Source organism: Papio anubis, unplaced genomic scaffold (assembly GCF_008728515.1).
Source record: "Papio anubis isolate 15944 unplaced genomic scaffold, Panubis1.0 scaffold173, whole genome shotgun sequence".
Lineage (NCBI taxonomy): Eukaryota > Metazoa > Chordata > Mammalia > Primates > Cercopithecidae > Papio > Papio anubis.
The window spans coordinates 101,532-122,364 of NW_022161724.1; the positions used below are offsets into that span (position 1 = coordinate 101,532).

The 20,833-nt window shown below is 36.1% G+C and overlaps 1 protein-coding gene across 2 annotated transcripts in view; it reads left to right on the forward strand.

The window, feature by feature from the left end:
• Positions 1-20,833, forward strand: part of RPAP3 (RNA polymerase II associated protein 3) — a 43,701-nt gene that overhangs the window by 18,160 nt on the left and 4,708 nt on the right. Inside the window, exons 9-15 of one of the 2 annotated variants that reach the window (XM_009180579.4) lie at positions 767-894; positions 5,949-6,070; positions 7,967-8,037; positions 8,147-8,248; positions 17,824-18,062; positions 19,070-19,256; positions 20,320-20,417. In XM_009180579.4, the coding sequence (XP_009178843.2) occupies positions 767-894; positions 5,949-6,070; positions 7,967-8,037; positions 8,147-8,248; positions 17,824-18,062; positions 19,070-19,256; positions 20,320-20,417 (947 nt within the window). The remainder of the gene's footprint in view (positions 1-766; positions 895-5,948; positions 6,071-7,966; positions 8,038-8,146; positions 8,249-17,823; positions 18,063-19,069; positions 19,257-20,319; positions 20,418-20,833) is intronic. The other variant, XM_021922248.2, reaches the window with a different exon arrangement.

The window sequence follows — 20,833 nt, forward strand, 5'->3', positions numbered from 1 at the left end:
GGAAACACTTAAGTTTGAAAACTACTTTTGAATGTTTTATATATTTACATATACATAGTTATAAATTTAACATAGAAGTTAATTACAATCCATTCTTATAATGTACTTTTTTCATTAATTCACACTGAACTGTTTCTGATTGAAATTCCTCTATTAATCGTGAGTTGAGGAGGTTTCATTTATTTATAGCCTTTCCTGGACCCACAGAAGATTCATAATAAATACGTATGAAATGATTATTGATTGTGATATTTGACTCTGATTATAAGTAAATGTTATAGTGAAATCAGGTATACAAATTCCAATACAGTTGAATTTATCTTATATTTGGGCATATTAAAGTTATTGAAGAGTGGGCTTTATGATTCTGGTACTGTGTTCTTTCACAAAATTTATTTGAGTTATGAAATTCTTTTGTACAGCTTCTAATGTAACTTAAGGAAGTATATTATTTGGACCTTTGTTAAAATAGGTTTTTAAATTTAAGCTTTGCGTAGTATGTAATTAATGGAATAATAGTGAATGCTGCAAAGTAATATAGTAGTATACATGGTTTTTGTTTTTAGTACTGAAAGAACAATAATGCCATTAAAAAAGAAACAACCCAAACCAACAGATTCTAAAACATGTCTCAAGGGCCAGATTTTTAACAATATTCTTTCCTGAAATACTGTTGGTGAATATCCTTGCAGTGTTTCATAAGATTTGAATTCGTTTAATTTTTTTGCATTTTTTTTATTCTCCATATTTCTCTACAAAATAACAGGGGAATGGATTTTTCAAAGAGGGGAAATATGAAAGAGCAATTGAATGCTATACTCGAGGGATAGCAGCAGATGGTGCTAATGCCCTTCTTCCAGCTAACAGAGCTATGGCCTATCTGAAGATTCAGAAGTAAGTATTGGTTAATTTTAGTGCTTTTCAGGATAAAAATTTACAATAAATTGGTAAATTTTTACCATAAGTTACCTAACATACCAATTATGGCATGTTAGGTTAGCTTACATGCCAATTTATGGTAAATTTAAGTAAATTAAAATTTAATTGATATATTTTTGAGCATTTAAATTAAAGTGAAATGAGAGGGGAAAAATAGTGTGTATGTGTATGTGTGTGTTTATGTACCTGTGGTATACATAGTTCCAGGCACAAGGTGTGTATTCAGTAGATGTTCTTGTTAATATTTTCCCACTTTTGGCCGGGCGCGGTGGCTCACGCCTGTAATCCCAGCACTTTGGGAGGCCGAGACGGGCAGATCACGAGGTCAGGAGATCGAGACCATCCTGGCTAACGTGGTGAAACCCCGTCTCTACTAAAAATACAAAAAAATTAGCTGGGTGTAGTGGCGGGCACCTGTAGTCCCAGCTACTCGGGAGGCTGAGGCAGGAGAATGTCATGAACCTGGGAGGCAGAGCTTGCAGTGAGCCGAGATCGCGCCACCGCACTCCAGCCTGGGTGACTAAGCAAGACTCTAAAAAAAAAAAAAAAAAAAATATCTATATATCTATATATCTATCTATATATCTATATATCTATATATTCTCACTTTTAAGTCTGACATTACACAGTTTACCAGTTTTTCTCTAGTTACTTTATATATAGTATTCTGAATCTTGATTTAAAAATTATTTTTAACTTCAGAGCCCTTTGGGCAAAGTCTTATCTGGAAGTGTTGTATATACATACATGTAAAACAAAAGGGAACTGCTGTCTTTGAAACTGCTGATCCTTTAGCTGTATGTTGAACGCTTCTCAGAATATTTTTAAATGCTTAGCTATGCAACTAGGATTACAAAGGAAACCAATTATATCAAAATATAGTTTTGAAAATATTAAAAATTGTGATATAGTAGTATATGTGCTTTTTTATTAACACACCTCAAAATGAGAAACTACATTTAAAATACAGGCAAGTGCTGTGTTTTATGCTCACCACTCTTCAGAATTACAGTAGAAATTTAACCTGCTGCTTATTTGCAATCACGTTGTACCGTATTTGAAACTACATTTAAAATACAGACAAGTTAATGTTAAAAAAATTTTAAAGACATGATTGTAAGGTTTCAATAAGGACACAATTTTGGGATGATCCCCGAACATCTTCCACTTATTAATCAACAAACAAGTGTGGACAGGGAATACCTGAAGCAATGCAGATGATTAGATTTCCAATGTGATAACACATGCCTTAGCTCTTTGGCTTCTGAATAACTACTAGGGCAGAGTTGCCCAATGGTTGCCAGCCTTGTCACAAGAGTATCTATGAACCAGACACTGCAATCACATGCAAGTAAGCAACAGGTTACATTTTTACTGTAATTCTGAATAGTGGTGAGCATAAGCAATATTTTGAGATACCAGTAACAGTTGTAATGCGATACGGAAATATCTGATTTTTACTTTTTTTTTTTTGAGACAGAGTCCCACTCTGTCACCCAGGCTGGAGTGCAGTGGCGTAATTTCGGCTCACTGCAACCTCCACTTCCTGGGTTCAAGTAATTCTCCTGCTTCAACTTCCTGAGTAGCTGGGACTACAGGCGTGCGCCATGATGCCTGGCTAATTTTTGTATTTTTAGTAGAGATGGGGTTTTACCATGTTGGCCAGGCTGGTCTTGAACTCCTGACCTCAGGTGATCCGCATGCCTCGGCCTCCCAGAGTGCTGGGATTATAGGCATGAGCCACCACGTCTGGCCAAAATGTCTGATTTTTATTGGTGACAAAGTGATAGGTACTGTTGTTTGCGTTTGTATTTGAAAGAAAGCTAAATTTTATTTAAAGTTTAGTGAAAATAGTGATACGGTTTTTTTCCTAAACAAGTTTTCACATCCCCCAGAGAATCTCAGGTTAGGAGCTCCTGTCATAGAAATAAATTTTGATTATATATTTAACCTCATTTAAAGCAATAGATATCATTAGAGATAGATTCTTTTGTTGACTAGTCAGAGTAAAGATCATTGCTTCTCTTGCTAGCTTATGAAAATTTTGATTTTTGCTATGGAAGAATTGTGCATTGGTTTAAAAATTGTAAAGCCTGAGTCCGTTGGTTTGATTAATGCTAAGAGTAATACCTTTTTATAGGTGAGAGATTATATATGCATTTATAAGATATCTATTGTATTAGTTTTATTGCTTTAGTTTATAATCATATTAGTGGAATATATTATACCAAGTTAGCAGAGTATACTTTAAATTAAAAGAACTTTATGACTCTTATTTGTATCTTTTTCTAGTTTATCTTTTAGATTCACAGTTAATATCAGAATTTTTTTCTGTGCGTGGAGATTGTTATGTATTATGGACTCTGTGAGGAACATAAAAAAGCAACATTTCAATCTTGGACTACTCCTAGTTTAGGTAACCGTCCTATAGCTTGAGGTTCTACAAACGGTGTCAAATTAGAGCTAATGAGAACCAGCAGTATAGTCAGTCTTACCTACTAGTGTGTGGGGTAGCAGTAGGGAGTAAGAAGGAATTCACCTAGTTAGGCCAACGAGGATTCCTAGAGAATGTGGTTTCTGGAGGTGATAGTCTACATTAGTAGATTGCATCAGGAGATGAGCAAGACATCCTTGAGTTACAGTAATGGAGTATCTGTGAGCTGGCAAATTGTGGAATGTAGGTTGGTAGATGGTTAGGTTCAGAAAGGCTGAAGAAGTAAGATAATCAGAAATAAGGACAGAAGTTTGGGCCTACATTGTAGTCCTTGAAGAGGACTGGCCAAGAACAAATCTGGGTCCTATTCTTAGAGTGAGTAAAGCATAGATTTAGAGATAGGATAAGAAGAAAACAACCCAATAGTATTAGATATTAGATTTGGGAAACAGAGTTGAGAGTTGGTCACAAAAATAAGGTGGAATCTTGGTTGCTGGAACTGGAACCAGATTAAGACTTGATTTAGTAGAGGGTTCACTTAATGGTGATTAGGGGTGGCATTGACACTAGAGCTAGAGTAGACTTAGGACAAGTGGACCTAACGGAAAATCAGAAGGAATCACGGCTAAGGAGCTAGGCAGAGATGATAGTTTTTTGCACTCACCATTTTTTTTCTATTTTTGATTAGTTTGTCTTTTTCTCCAACCACCTAAAAGATGTTTGTTGATTGGATTTTTCTAAATTCAGTTTACAAATGGAGTGCACGGGAGACATTTAACAATTTTAAAGGACTTACATGAGTCTATTTTCAAAGAAAAATCATCTACCTCTGTGGCAACTTCAGACTTTAAGAAAAATTGCTGGGTTTTCTTCAGCTGTACAATAGAACACGAAATTAAATATGCAATTAAAATGGTTTCCTAAACGTTTATCTTCTAAATTTTCTTTGAATTTGGGTGTTGGAAATGTTTTGATTTACTTATTCAGCAAACATTTATTGCGCTAAAATGTATCAGGTGTTCTGTTAGGCGCTGTGGAAGGTATTAAGTATACTAATGTATAGTTGTTTTTAAGAAACCCGAAGTTTGCAGGGAGCGACAGAAAAGGAGACCAATATTTGTGAAAATATGCTAAGATAATGCTATGAAGGACACATGCTATGGGAGTTCAGGGTGGGAAGAATACTGGCATAGACTGAGTCCAGGCAGGGGAATTCATGGAAAGCATCTTGAATTGTTCAAACCAAACTGAGATCTAAACTAGTAATATGAGTTAGTGAGGTGAAAAAACAGGAAACAGGTCAAGTGTTCTAGTGCAGGTTCAAAGACATGGGAGTAGGCAGGTTGATGGTACCTCAACCTGGAAAGGGTGAGTAGTTCATATTATGGCTGTTACCGCAGGGGACAGTGGCAGAGAGAAGGCCAGATACTCAGGCAGGCCCCTGACTTTACGCTCCAAAGCAGTTTGACTTTATCCTGAAAAGTGTGGGGGCCATGCGGGTATCTTGAATGATATAATCAGGCAAGTAGAAAATACATTGATAAGGGCATGAACACAGATACATTCTTTATCTCTTGCTGGAAAGTGAGTTAAATAAATCAGAGATGTTTAAGTTCATTCAAAATTCTGATTTTGTTCATATGATATCTTGTTTTGAGGGGAAGATGACATCCATTTAGGCCTTGGGGAGAATGCAATTACAGGAGGTTTTTTTTTTTTTTTTTAATATGAAGCTTTTCAAACTTATACAAAAGTAGTATAATAAACCCCATGTGTCTATCGTCTAATTCTATCAGGCCATACTTTTTTGGGTCATATTTGTTTCAGCATTTTCCCCCTGAATTATTGTAAAGCAAATCATGACGTTTTATCGCTAAAGAAAGGATATTTTATGCATAACGACAACCATTAGCACTCCTAAGAAATTAACAATAATTCATTAATGCCATGTTAATATATGGGAATGTCTCAGGTATTTTTGTTGTTGGGTTTTTTTTGGGGGGGCGTTTTTTGAGCTCTTCTTAAGCACTTTGTTATTGTAGAGCAGTAATGAGTAAATCTGTAAGTCTGAATTGATTTCTGGTTGCATGGCTGAGTAGTATTTATGCAAAGTATTAGATGATATACTATCACATACATAGCAAGTTCTCATTTTTTGGTTTTTCTGTGAGTATGGGAAGTTTACTGTGGGTAAATGTTAATAAAGTTTTATTAGAAAAGTAATGCCAGTTAAAATTCTAATGTAGTACCTGTGCATATTGAGACTTGGAGAAGAGGTAGGCTGCCAGCAGTGGTATTCTTTTGTCTGCCCTAGTCATACTTTTGCATTATTATTCCATTGCTCCAGCATACTCTCCTAACATTCCCTCAATCTGGTACCTTCTCCCTCCTCACCAAATGATTCCAAGATTTGGTGAGAATAAAAAATTTATAAAGTAGTTCTCCACTTCAAACACAGATTTAGGAGTTAGTGATTTAAATTATATACAAGCTTTTAAAATTAGAAACTTAGTTTATATGACATTTTTCCATAAGCTGCCTTTTTTCCAGTCAGTAATTTTATCATGTTCAATAGATACGAAGAAGCTGAAAAAGACTGCACACAAGCCATTTTATTAGATGGCTCATATTCTAAAGCTTTTGCCAGAAGAGGAACTGCAAGAACATTTTTGGGAAAGCTAAATGAGGCAAAACAAGGTAAGACTTTATAACAGCTGGCACTCAGTCATCCTGATGAGTGCCCAAGTTTTAGAAGTAGAGATTCATGTAACTTACCCGTGGTTCAAAGATATTGAACTTAGGGAGTTACGTTTTCTTTCCACAGTTTAGATCATGAATAGATTTGGAGGAATGCAGCTTCTGCAGTGTACCAGATTATCTTTTGTTTAGTAGCATACATTCTGGCTAATTGCCAGCCAGCATTAATGAAAAATTTTAATTATAGGTGAAAATGGAAAAAGCGATAAAAAGACAAGAATGAAAAGGAAGGGAATCAGTGTTGTTGAGCGAAAGGGACTCACTGCGTGATGTGCTTGAAGCCAATACTGTGACACCAGGTTTTTGAGAAAAGGCTTTATTTATATTGAAAGTTGACTCCCAAAGAAACAGGAATCAAAACTCAAGTCTGTCTCCTTGTCCTGGCGTTAAGGCAGTAATTTTATTAGAAAAGGTTTAGGAAGGTGGATACTGGAATTACCAGGTAATTAGTGGAAGGAAAGGGAAAAGCTTTTGGGCATATGTAACTGTCTCTTCATGCTAACTAATGGATTGCAGATGCAAATTTGGGGTAGTTAGTAGAACTTGGTGGAAATTCAGGCTATGACATCAGCAAGCTTGTTTTTGTGCAACCTCCACTTGGCCATCTTGGTTCCAACCGATTTCAGGAGTTGTTTTTTTTTTCTTTTTTAAAATCCCAGCGAGCAGAGGAAGTTTCATTGTTTCAGCAAATTGTATTTTTTCCTATCTGCCATCCTGCAAACTCAAGAATTTCTGTTAGTGATTGAATTTTTTTTTTTTTTAAACTCTTTGAGCAGTGGTTTTATCAGCAGGTAGGGAATGGAGGATAATGGAGATCTGATGCCATTTTAATTCTTGATACAAGTTTTTTTTTTTTTCTTTTTTCTTTTTTTTATGATCTTGTCTTTTAGGGTATTCATTGAGTTAGTCTTTTCGAAGAACCAACTTGGTTCTTCTGTGTGTGTTTTCTATTTAATTTCCTTCTGCTCTTTATTTTATTCCTTCAACTTTCTTTTGGTTTAATTTGCTGTTTTTCTAGCTTCTTGAGATCAGTACTTAGATAAGTGATTTTCAGTCTCTGTTCTTTTCTGGTATGTGCATTAAAAATCTGGCAGTTTCTCTGTAAGCCTGTTAGCTACAGCAGTGTTTTTTTTATTGTGGTAAAAAAAAAGTAACATTAAATTTATTATTTTAACCATTTTTCAATATATAGCTCAGTGGCATTAAGTACATTTACATTGTGCAGCCATCACCACTGTCCATCTCCAGAACTTTGTCATCATCCCATTCTAAAACTCTATACAGTTCAAACAATAACTCTCCATTCTCCTCTCCCCCTAGCCCTGGTAACCTCCATTCTACTTTCTGTCTCTGAATTTGACTGTTCTAGATAGCCTGTGTAAGTGGAATCATGCAGTATTTGTCCTTTTGCCTCTGGCTTATTTGACTTAGCATAATGTCCATGTTGGAGCATGTATCAGAATTTCATTCCTTTTTAAGGCTGAGTAATACTTTGTTGTATGTAATTCTCTTAATCTATTAATATTTTACATTTAGTGAGTTACTCTGTCATTTGTTTACTTGGTGAACTTTGCTAAGTTAGATGACCTCTAGGAGCTTCAGTTTTATCACCTTTAAAGTGGGATTGTAGTGAGGGTTATGTGAAAATTCATATAAAACAACTACGACAGTGTTCAGTAAAGGTTCTTACTATAGCTCACCTGTTTCCTAGTAATCCGAGTAAAACTTCTTGAGCTAAAAATGTGATTACCAACTGAATGGATCATGAATGTACGTGCAAATATGAAAACTCCACATTTTAACTATGTTGTAATATTTTTAAAAAACTCACTTTAGATTTCGAAACTGTTTTACTTCTGGAACCTGGAAATAAGCAAGCAGTAACTGAACTCTCCAAAATTAAAAAGGTAATGTATTCTTTTCACTCAAACATGGTCATATTTTCTGAAACATAAATATATTTATTTGTTGTATAATGGATATTTTGATAGTTATGATTATAAATTTATTTTCAAGGAATTAATTGAGAAAGGACACTGGGATGATGTCTTTCTTGATTCCACACAAAGACAAAATGTGGTAAAACTCATTGATAATCCGCCGCATCCTGGATCAACTGTAAGTAAAGCACTTTCATTTTTTCCTTGCCATTTAAATATGTTGTATTAAGAGAATTAGAAACCAACTATTGTATTAATAAACTTTTTTTTATTGTTATTATACTTTAAGTTCTAGGGTACATGTGCACAATGTGCAGGTTTGATACATAGGTATACATGTGCCATGTTGGTTTGCTGCACCCATCAACTCATCATTTACATTAGGTATTTCTCCTAATGCTATCCCTCCCCCAAAACCCACCCCCACAACAGGCCCTGGTGTGTGATATTCCCCGCTCTGTGTCCAAGTGATCTCATTGTTCAATTCCCACCTATGAGTGAGAACATGTGGTGTTTGGTTTTCTGTCCTTGTGATAGTTTGTCCGGCAAAGGACATGAACTCATCCTTTTTTATGGCTGCATAGTATTCCATATTCCGTGGTGTATATGTGCCACATTTTCTTAATCCAGTCTATCATTGCTGGACATTTGGGTTGGTCCCAAGTCTTTGCCATTGTGAATAGTGCCTCAGTAAACATACGTGTGCATGTGTCTTTTTTTTTTTTTTTTTGAGACGGAGTCTCGCGCTGTGTCACCCAGGCTGGAGTGCAGTGGCGCGATCTCGGCTCACTGCAAGCTCCGCCTCCCAGGTTCACGCCATTCTCCTGCCTCAGCCTCCGAGTAGCTGGGACTACAGGCGCCCGCCACCACGCCCGGCTGGTTTTTTGTATTTTTAGTAGAGACGGGGTTTCACCATGTTAGCCAGGATGGTCTCGATCTCCTGACCTCATGATCCACCCGCCTCGGCCTCCCAAAGTGCTGGGATTACAGGCTTGAGCCACCGCGCCCGGCCACGTGTGCATGTGTCTTTATAGTAGCATGATTTGTAATCCTTTGGGTATATACCCAGTAATGGAATGGCTGGGTCAAATGGTAATTCTAGTTCTAGATCCTTGAGGAATCACCACACTGTCTTCCACAATGGTTGAACCAATTTACACTCCCACCAACAGTATAAAAGCCATTCCTATTTCTCTACATGCTCTCCAACATCGTTGTTTCCAGACTTTTTAATGATTGCCATTCTAACTGGTGTGAGGTGGTATCTCATTGTGGTTTTGATTTGCATTTCTCTGATGACCAGTGATGATGAGCATTTTTTCGTTTGTCTGTTGACTGCATAGATGTCTTCTTTTGAGAAGTGTCTGTTCATATCCTTTGCCCATTTTTCCATGGGGTTGTTTTTTTCTTGTAAATTTGTTTGAGTTCTTTGTAGATTCTGGATATGAGCCCTTTGTCAGATGAGTAGATTGCAAAAATTTTCTCCCATTCTGTAGGTTGCCTGTTCACTCTGATGGTAGTTTCTTTTGCTGTGCAGAAGCTCTTTAGTTTAATTAGATCCCATTTGTCGATTTTGGCTTTTGTTGCCATTGCTTTTGGTGTTTTAGTCATAAAGTCCTTGCCCATGCCTATGTCCTGAATGGTATTGTCTCCTTTTTCTTCTAGGGTTTTTATGGTTTTAGGTCTAACATTTAAGTCTTTAATCCATCTTGAATTAATTTTTGTATAAGGCATCAGGAAGGGATCCAGTTTCAGCTTTCTACATATGGCTAGCCAGTTTTCCCGGCACCATTTATTAAATAGGGAATCCTTTCCCCCTTTCTTGTTTTTGTCAAGTTTGTCAAAGATCAGATGTTTGTAGATGTGTGGTGTTATTTCTGAGGCCTCTGTTCTGTTCCATTGGTCTATATCTCTGTTTTGGTACCAGTACCGTGGTGTTTTGGTTACTGTAACCTTTTAGTATAGTTTGAAGACAGGTAGCGTGATGCCTCCAGCTCTGTTCTTTTTGCTTAGGATTGTCTTGGCAATGCGGACTCCTTTTTGGTTCCATATGAACTTTAGTGTTTTTCCAATTCTGTGAAGAAACTCATTGGTAGCTTGATGGGAATGGCATTGAATCTATAAATCACTTTGGGCAGTATGGCCATTTTCACAATATTGATTCTTCCTATCCATGAGCATAGAGTATTCTTCCATTTGTTTGTGTCCTCTTTTATTTCATTGAGCAGTGTTTTGTAGTTCTCCTTGAAGAGGTCCTTCACATCCCCTGTAAATTGGATTCCTAGGTATTTTATTCTCTTTGTAGCAATTGTAAATGGGAGTTCACTCATGATTTGGCTCTCTACTTGTCTGTTATTGGTGTATAGGAATGCTTGTGATTTTTGCACACTGATTTTCTATCCTGAGACTTTGCTGAAGTTGCCTATCAGCTTAAGGAGATTTTGGGCTGAGATGATGGGGTTTTCTAAATATACAATCATGTCATCTGCAAACAAGGACAATTTGACTTCCTCATTTCCTAATTGAATACCCTTTCTTTCTTTCTCCTGCCTAATTGCCCTGTCCAGAACTTCCAACACTGTGTTGAATAGGAGTGGTGAGAGAGGGCATCCTTGTCTTGTGCTGGTTTTCAAAGGCAGTGCTTCCAGTTTTTGACCATTCAGTATGATACTGGCTGTGGGTTTATCATAAATAGCTCTTATTATTTTGAGATATGTTCCATTAGTTTATTGAGTGTTTTTAGCATAAAGGGCTGTTGAATTTTGTCAAAGGCCTTTTCTACATCTTTTGAGATAATCATGTGGTTTTTGTCATTGGTTCTGTTTATGTGATGGATTATGTTTATTGATTTGCATATGTTGAACCAGCCTTGCATCCCAGGGATGCAGCCAACTTGATTGTGGTGGATAAGTTTTTGATGTGCTGCTGGATTGGGTTTACCAGTATTTTATTGAGGATTTTTGTATCGATGTTCATCAGGGATGTTAGTCTAAAATTCTCTTTTTTTGTTGTGTCTCTGCCAGGCTTTAGTATTGGGATGATGCTGGCCTCATAAAGTGAGTTAGGGAGGATTCTCTCTTTTTCTATTGATTGGAATAGTTTCAGGAGGAATGGTACCAGCTCCTCTTTGTACCTCTGGTAGAATTTGGCTGTGAATCCGTCTGGTCCTGGACTTTTTATGGTTGGTAGGCTATTAATTATCACCTCAATTCCAGAGCCTGTTACTGGTCTACTCAGACATTAAAATTCTTCCTGCTTTAGTCTTGGGAGGATATATGTGTCCAGGAATTTATCCATTTCTTCTAGATTTTCTGATTTATTTGCATAGAGGTGTTTATAGTATTCTCTGATGGTAGTTTGTATTTCTGTGGCATCGATGGTGATATCCCCTTTATCATTTTTTATTTCGTCTATTTGATTCTTCTCTCTTTTCTTCTTTATTAGTCTTGCTAGCGGTCTATCAATTTTGATGATCTTTTCAAAAAACCAGCTCCTGGATTCATTGATTTTTTTGAAGGGTTTTTTGTTTCTGTCTCTTTCAGTTCTGCTCTGATGTTAGTTATTTCTTGCCTTCTGCTAGCTTTTGAATTTGTTTGCTCTTGCTTTTCTAGTTCTTCTAATTGTGATGTTAGGGTGTCGATTTTAGATCTTTTCCTGCTTTCTCTTGTGGGCATTTAGTGTTATAAATTTCCCTCTACACATTGTTTTAAATGTATCCCAAAGCTGCTGGTATGTTGTGTCTTTGTTCTCATTGGTTTCAAAGAACATCTTTATTTCTGCCTTCATTTCATTATTTACCCAGTAGTCATTCGGGAGCAAGTTGTTCAGTTTTCATGTTGTTTTGTGGTTTTGAGTGAGTTTCTTAATCCTGAATTCTAATTTGATTGCACTGTGGTCTGAGAGACAGTTTGTTGTTATTTCTGTTCTTTTACGTTTGCTGAGGAGTGATTTACTTCCAATTATGTGGTCAGTTTTGCAATAAGTGCGATGTGGTGCTGAGAATGATGTATACTCTGTTGATTTGGGGTGGAGAGTTCTGTAGATGTCTGTTAGGTCTGCTTGTTGCAGAGCTGAGTTCAATTCCTGGGTATCCTTGTTAACTTTCTGTCTCGTTGATCTTTCCAATATTGACAGTGGGGTGTTAAATTCTCCCATTATTATTGTGTGGGAGTCTAAGTCTCTTTGTAGGTCTCTAAGGACTTGGCTTTATGAATCTGGTGCTCCTGTATTGGGTGCATATATATTTAGGATAGTTAGCTCTAATTTTTGAATTGATCCCTTTACCATTATGTAATGGCCTTTTTTTGTCTCTTTTGATCTTTGTTGGTTTAAAGTCTGTTTTATCAGAGACTAGGATTTCAACCCCTGCTTTTTTTTTTTTGCTTTCCCTTTGCTTGGTAGATCTTCCTCCATCCCTTTGTTTTGAGTCTATGTGCGTCTTTGCATGTGAGATGGGTCTCCTGAATGCAGCACACTGATGGGTCTTGACTCTTTATCCAATTTGCCAGTCTATGTCTTTTAATTGGGGCATCTAGCCTGTTTACATTTAAGGTTAATATTGTTAAGTGTGAATTTGATCCTGTCATTATGATGTTTGCTGGTTATTTTGCCCGTTAATTGATACAGTTTCTTCCTAGCATCGATCGTCTTTACAGTTTGGCATGTTTTTGCAGTGGCGGGTACTGGTTGTTTCTTTCCATATTTAGTGCTTCCTTCAGAGCTCTTGTAAGGCAAGCCTGGTGGTGACAAAATCTCTCAGCATTTGCTTGTCTGTAAAGGATTTTATTTCTCCTTCACTTATGAAGCTTAGTTTGGCTGGATATGAAATTCTGGGTTGAAAATTCTTTTCTTTAAGAATGTTGAACATTGGCCCCCACTCTCTTCTGGCTTATAGGGTTTGTGCTGAGAGATCTGCTGTTAATCTTATGGGCTTCCCTTTGTGAGTAACTCTACCTTTCTCTCTGGTGCCCTTAACACTTTTTCCTTCATTTCAGCCTTGGTGAATCTGACAATTATGTGTCTTGGGGTTGTTCTTCTCGAGGAGTATCTTTGTGGCGTTCTCTGTATTTCCTGAATTTGAATGTTGGCCTGCCTTGCTAGATTGGGGAGGTTCTCCTGGATAGTATCCTGAAGTGTGTTTTCCAACTTGGTTCCATTCTTTCCATCACTTTTAGGTACACCAATCAAACGTAGATTTGGTCTTTTCACATAGTCCCATATTTCTTGGAGGCTTTGTTTGTTTCTTTTACTCTTTTTTCTCTAACCTTGTCTTCTTTATTTCATTAATTTGATCTTCAGTCAGTGATACCCTTTCTTCCACTTTATCGAATCAGCTATTGAAACTTATGTATGCGTTATGGTGTTCTTGTGCCATGGTTTTCGGCTCCATCAGGTCATTTAAGGTCTTCTCTATGCTGTTTATTCTAGTTAGTCATTCATCTAATCTTTTTTCAAGGTTTTTAGCTTCCTTGTGATGAGTTTGAACATCCTTCTTTAGCTCAGAGAAGTTTGTTATTACTGACCTTCTGAAGCCTACTTCTGTCAGCTCGTCAAAGTCATTCTCTGTCCAGCTGGCGAGGAGCTGCGATCCTTTGGAGAAGAGGTGCTCTGATTTTTAGAATTTTCAGGTTTTCTGCTCTGATTTCTCCCCATCTTTGTGGTTTAATCTACCTTTGGTCTTTGATGTTAGTGACCTCAGTTGGAAATGCAGAAATCACTTGTCTTCTTCATTGATCACGCTGGGAGCTGCAGACTGGAGCTGTTCCTATTTGGCCATCTTGGAACGTCCCCTAACTCTTAAAGGAAATGTGGAAATGTCTTCCTGGGGACTTTTTTTTTTTTTTAAGAATCTTTAAGAAATACTTCCTAGGATTACTGACATATGAGGGAAATTTAGCAGTGTTTAGCGTTTTGGGGTAACTTTTTTAGTGACTATTTTAACACTGTAAATTTTAATATTTCTACCTATTTCTCTTATATTAAAGGAATTTCAAGCAGTTTTGCATTTTATAGAATTTAAATGTCTTTGTATTTTTATTACTATTCTTTTCTGAAGTTGGGATAAACACCCTTGCATCAAGTAAATTATGAAATGTACAGTAAAGTACACAAGACAAAGTATGATTTAGAGAATAATTACAAAGTGAATACCCATGAAACCACCAAGTCAGAAAACTCAAAGATATCACCCTCAGAAAACCTCTCTATGTACCCCTGACTGATCAAGATCCTCTTCCTGCCCTCTTAAACTGTTATGCATAGACGATCCTTTGCATAACAGTTTTCTTTATTAGAAATAAGAATTTCATAAGGAAGACAGAGGAGGTATTTTTATCCTCTTTTTGTAAAGGCAGAAAAGGAGAGAAAGTTTGTTTTGTTACGTTTGTACTAGTTAGTAGTTAGTAGCAAATAGATTTCTTAGTTTAATACTTTTCCAATGCATTTAATATGACTGTATTCTTTTTTTTTTTTTTTTTTGAGATGGCGTTTTACTCTTGTCCCCCAGGCTGGAGTGCAGTGGCAAGATCTCAGCTCACTGCAACCTCTGACTCCCGGGTTCAAGCAATTCTCCTGCCTCAGCCTCCCTTGCAGCTGGGATTACAGGCGCCTGCCACCATGCCTGGCTAATTTTTGTAATTTTAGTAGAGACGGGGTTTCACCATGTTGTCCAGACTGGTCTTGAACTCCTGACCTCAAGTGATCTGCCTGCCTTGGCCTCCCAAAGTGCTAGGATTGTAGGCATGAGCCACCGTCCCCACAGCTGTATTTTTGGTAATACTGGTTGTGTGTGTTGTGTATGCCAGGGATAAATCTAGTTATTTTCACACATTATGGTCATTTTCACATATTTATTTACTGTTCTTTTCAGTAAAAGTGATTAAATATTAAATATAGTTTAAACTTTTACATCTTTGCAAGACTTCCTTACAAAAATTAATTCACAAGTTTACAGAAGGCCTTTGTTAGATGTCACTGTCCATAATTATAAAAACATTGCCACGTGATATGTGTAATGTCCTGCGACTAACATACAATAAGGAGCTTTTACAAATTTGTTGGGTTCACCTTCTTGTTAAAAATGAATTTATGTTAATAGTTGTGAAAATACAATGTGAATTTAAATCTCTTATGGCAATATGACAAAACAAAACACCTCTAGGAAATGAGAAATCTTGGGGTAAACCGTTGTGTAAATGATCCAAAATCAACAAAGTTAGTATCCCAGTGGGGAGGGAAAAAATTGCTGTTTATTTTTATAATGATTCTTCATGATAAAAAAAATGTGGGCATTATTTTTAAAAAGTAGAGGTTAGCAGTTTAGTATAATGCCTTTGAGACTGGATTTGAGCCCCACTTGATAAAACTTCGCAATCTTGAGCAAGTTAATCCCTGTGTTATCCTTACTTTTTCTCCTTAAATTGAGAATAACTCCCAGATTATATCAAAGGAAATAATGTGCGTAAATGTTGAGGCAATTTCAGGTGAAACGAATTTTAATTTCCTTTTTAGTCACATATTTGTGACACCACCTGGTCACTGGGGAAAGTGGTCAGGAAAGAAAGGAAGACTACAGAAAGTAGAGAGAGAGTGAGTCTCAGTATTATTGAAATGAAGGCTAGGCCAGGGTAGACTGTGCTTGAAGGGCTGGCAGCTTGGAAGTATTTTTAGCAAACCTCTAGGCAGAGTGTAGGAGAGCAGAGACGTAGGTGAACTTGGGCCTGGGGTTTCCCCTGAGAATGGTATCAAGTGAAAGTTTTCCTGATCCTTTAGTCTCTGCTAAAATATCTTATTTTGCTTTATTTCCTTTTTTTTTTTTTTTTTTTTCATTTTTCTGTTTCCTGATGTCAAAACTTCACCTATTCGGTCCCTTTTTCTCTTTATTCCTTTGTTCTTTTCTCTCTCTCTTTTTTTTTTTTAAATGATCACAATATACAACTAAATAAAATGTTAACGCTTCTGAGTCACGATTTAAAAAAGGAATGAATTGAACCTTTCATATTTTCTTAAATTCTTTCTTTCTATAGTGGTTTCTTTCATGGTTTACTCCTGTTACTAGCATACTGTTCTTCCCCACAGTCCTTCCAGCTGTCATCAGTGACCCTCAGCAGCTCTCAGTACCCCAGGTCTACACTTAGCAGAGACCAGTGATTAGGAAATTCATAAATTCAAATCATTATTTACATATCTGTTGTCAAGGAAAAGGTTTAATAGACATATCCATTCTTGATCAGTATCTTGATGAAAACTGTTGCTGATATAGTTCTTAGCAAAGCATAGGCCATAACTTAATATTATTCTTTAAAATAGAACTGCTTGAAGGATTCTGTTACAGATTTTCTTACAGCTTTTTCATTTTTGTACCTTCATTTAGTAACACTCTTTTATTACCATTGGGTCATATCTCAGCTGTGTTAATGGAATTTCTGGTTTTAACGTTGAGTTTGATATCTATTGCAGAAGCAGAAGTTCTTATATTTATAACTTTGCAATTTATAATTCAACTGTGTTGTTGGAATGTATACTTAGAGTATATTGAGGAAAGTTTCTTTCTCTTTTCTAAAGATAGAACAAAACAAATTTCAAATGTATATAAAAGTATATAGTGCCAACTGTTAATCAATATTTGCAAATTTTAGAAGAAGCTTTTCTTAACTTGTTTCAGTTTTCAATACCCTTGGTGGAACAATAGCTCCTCAGTGTATTTCTGTGTGTCTGGTATGATGATATAGTGAAAATATTGTTATATTTTATTAGATATAAATATATTATTAAATATCAACATAAGTTGAAAATGACACGTGTGGTGATCGAGATAAACAGTGAAAGCCATTTACTTTATTAAATTGGAAAAAAGGGTTTACTTTTACCAATTTTGTGAATATTACTTGACAGATTTTTAATCCTGGGCTAGTTTTATCCAGCTACTATATATATAATCCTATTAATCTAGTAAACACATTTGTTTAGGTTTTAATGATAGTCTATCCCATACATAATGCTGGTTATTGTCTGCCCTTATTCCGCTTGCCTTCAGTTAGTCCACAATACTACTGTTGGTTTGGTTATTTCTTTGCTGTATTGCCCCTAGAATAGAGTCCAAACTCCTTCCATGGCATCCAAGTCCCTTCATAAGCTGTCTTCAAGCAGCCTTTCAGGCTTTGTCTCCACCGTGCCTTGCCTTGCACCAGCCCTACTGGACCTCTCACCTTTCCACTGACTGTGCTGCACCCTTCAACTTTGCCATTCCTGTGTACTTTTTCTGTGAAGGCTTCCCTTATGCCAGTGTTTATCTTCCCTCCTGTGTTCTCTTAGCATTTTGTGCTTTCATCTCTTAAACATACCTATGGCCTTATATATTTACATATACATGTCTCTCTCCCTCGTTTAGACCTACCTGGGATAACTGCTTTGTATAGCTTTTTATTTTTATTTTTTATTTATTTATTTTATTTTTATTTTTTATTTTTATTTTTTTTTGAGACGGAGTCTGGCTCTGTCGCCCGGGCTGGAGTACAGTGGCCGGATCTCAGCTCACTGCAAGCTCCGCCTCCCAGGTTTACGCCATTCTCCTGCCTCAGCCTCCCGAGCTTTTTATTTTTGTATTATCAGACTCCTACGTCTGTCTAGCCACCAAACTGAATTTACTAATCACTGGGATATTAGCTGTAAGAACATTGTAGCCTTTTAACTTGTGACCCTAAAATAGGAAACCTTTCATATTTTGATTTAAGGAATTGATTTTAATTGTTTTAGAAACCACTCAAGAAGGTTATTATTGAAGAAACTGGTAATTTGATACAGACTATTGATGTGCCAGATAGCACTACTGCTGCTGCTCCAGAGAATAATCCTATTAATCTAGCAAATGTAATAGCAGCCACCGGCACCACAAGTAAGAAGAATTCAAGCCAAGATGACCGTTTTCCCACAAGTGATACTCCAAGAGCAAAAGTATTGAAAATAGAAGAAATCAGTGATACTTCATCCCTGCAGTGAGTAGAAATACTGTTATTTGATGATCAACTAGAATGGGATAATTCCACTGGAGAATTGGTATTACTGAGACTTCTGATTTGTACTCATCATGCTGATTTTTTGAACTGCCTAACTTAAGGTTCTGGCTTTTTCTTTTTTATTTGTACTTATTGTAAGGGTGATTTTGCTTAAGGAATGATTACTATCTTTTTTTTTTTTTTTTAACCACAGTATGAAATTTAGAGATGGTAAGAAGGTATCTTGAAAATTGATTTTGTTTAAAATTTTTCATTTCTAGAATTTCAGTTTATTTAGTTCAGCAAAATTTTAATTTTTTTAAAGGAAGCTTCACAAAAATGTAAAACTTATGTATTGCCATTATTTCATCCATTAGTATTTAAGACTGTTGTGGACTTTAACTTTTATTTGGCATTTAAAAAATAGTTTACGTGTTTTTTCTTAATAATGAGAATATAGAAGATACAGACTAATTAGGTTCATTTTGAGGTATTGGAAACCTTACTCATAGTTTTACATTGCTGCTCAACAAACCTGCTAAAAGTTGTTTTTTTCTTGTGAACTTTGAACTTCAATAGTACTTTTATTAAAGTGATAGTATAGATCATGGTACAATACTAAATAGGCAGTTTTTTTTTTTTGGAAGATGCGTTTCTTCCTTTTTGGAGTATCTTAAAAATGATCATTTAGATCTTTGAAAGGCTAAATCATTAGTGTATGTGACACGGTAACTGAAATATACAGAAATGGTGTACTCAAAAGGTGGATGGGCTAGCTGCCCAGCAGAGTAGAATAGTCATTACATAGCCAGCATGTGAAAATTTGCAAGAGCTTAATCTATTTTGCCAAAAAATGTTTATATATTATTAGCTGAAATAATTTTGAATGCTTGTATAATACAAATAGATTATATAATATCAAAAATTCAAAAATTTTTATTGATGTCTCCTTGATTGAGCTGATTATTTATGGTTCTTTTCTGTTTGATGCCTCTGAAATATTTCAGACCTGAAGCCAATTTGAAACAGGATGTATGTCAGTCTTACAGCGAGAAATTGACTAGAGAGATAGGACAAAAACCTGCTCAGTTTGCCACAACTGTTCTTCCTCCAATTCCTGCAAACTCGTTCCAGCTCGAATCTGATTTCAGACAATTGAAAAGTTCTCCAGATATGTTGTTTCAGTATTTAAAGGTAAGAGAGAGGAAGCTAGTACTTCTGTTGTAAGTAAAAGGTCAGAGAACTTCTTTTGTCACTTTATAATAATGGTGCCATATTTGCTTTTTGTAAGATATTATTGTAGAAATTATTGTAGAATACATCACCCTGGTCAGACCATTTAAAAATATTTACAACCAGGGAACCTGGGTGTTCTCCTTTGGCAATAGATTCTGTGTCAAATTCTGTTGTCTCAAATAACTTAATCTAATTTCATATATATTAGCTTAAGCTTAATTCTTCATAAAAATCCTAAAATGCATTGAGTGTCTTCTGTGAGCCAAGCAGTACTTGCAATATGTAGGCAATCATTCTTATAATATTTGCTCTAAGAAAAAGAATCAAATCCTATGAAATTTAGCAAATAATGGATTAGCATGGTCTTTTTCAAGTGTCATGAGAGTAACGTTCCCTTATAATTATGCAATATAAAATTACTTCCAAATACATTTTCTCATGTAATTGTACTTTTTAAAATCTCTAGTGTTCTTTGAGAGCCTCTAAAGTTTTCTGTCTCTCTTAGGATGGTGTGTATCTCTTCCACTCATAAGACTTTTCTGTGACTGGAACAGAGTGATTATCATGCAGTTCCTGTAACTTTCATTCTTCTATCATAATTGCATTTTAATGTGACTCCATTATTATTCATAAGTGCTAATGCATAGTAGTTACTCTTTTCTTTTCGTTTGGGATGGAGTTTTGCTCTTGTTGCCCAGGCTGGAGTGCAATGGCGCAATCTCAGCTTTCCACAACCTCCGCCTCCCAGGTTCAAGCAATTCTCCTGCCTCAGCCTCCCAAGTAGCTGGGATTACAGGGATGCGCCACCACGCCCGGCTAATGTTTTGTATTTTTAGTAGAGATGGGGTTTCGTCATGTTGGTCAGGCTGGTCTTGAACTCCCAACGTCAGGTGATCCTCCCGCCTTGGCCTCCCAAAGTAGTTATTCTTTACTATTTTTACCCAAGCAATTGTTGTGTAATTTGTGATCTGTAAGTGTTGCCATCAATTAATTGTCTAACTTTTTATTTTTATTTTTCAAGCAAATTGAACCATCTTTGTATCCTAAGTTGTTTCAGAAAAATCTGGATCCAGATGTATTCAACCAGATCATTAAAATTCTGCATGACTTTTACATTGAGTAAGTCAAGTTTTTTTTGGTTATACAGTAAGTCCTCACTTAATGTCATTGATAGGTTTTTGGAAACTGCAACTTTAATTAAAATGATTAAGACATAGGAACATAAGTCTTGTTTATATCAGTTGGCCTATGGTAAAGTTGGTTTGTTTATACAGTATGCCATTTCACATAAAGTCGCAGTTTTCACGAACCTATTGATGATGTTAAGTGAGGATTTACTGTACTCTCATAATGCTATGCTATTTCCAATGATTTGGGGAGTTCATTCTTTTTGAATGTATATAGCAAATTAGCAGCATATAGCAAAGTTAGCTTTTTTGTAAGTTTCATTGTTACAGAAGTTGCAAGGAAATGACAAGTACAGACAATAAAAAGGGAAAAGTTTAAAAGGGAGGAAAAAGGACTCTTAATTTTTT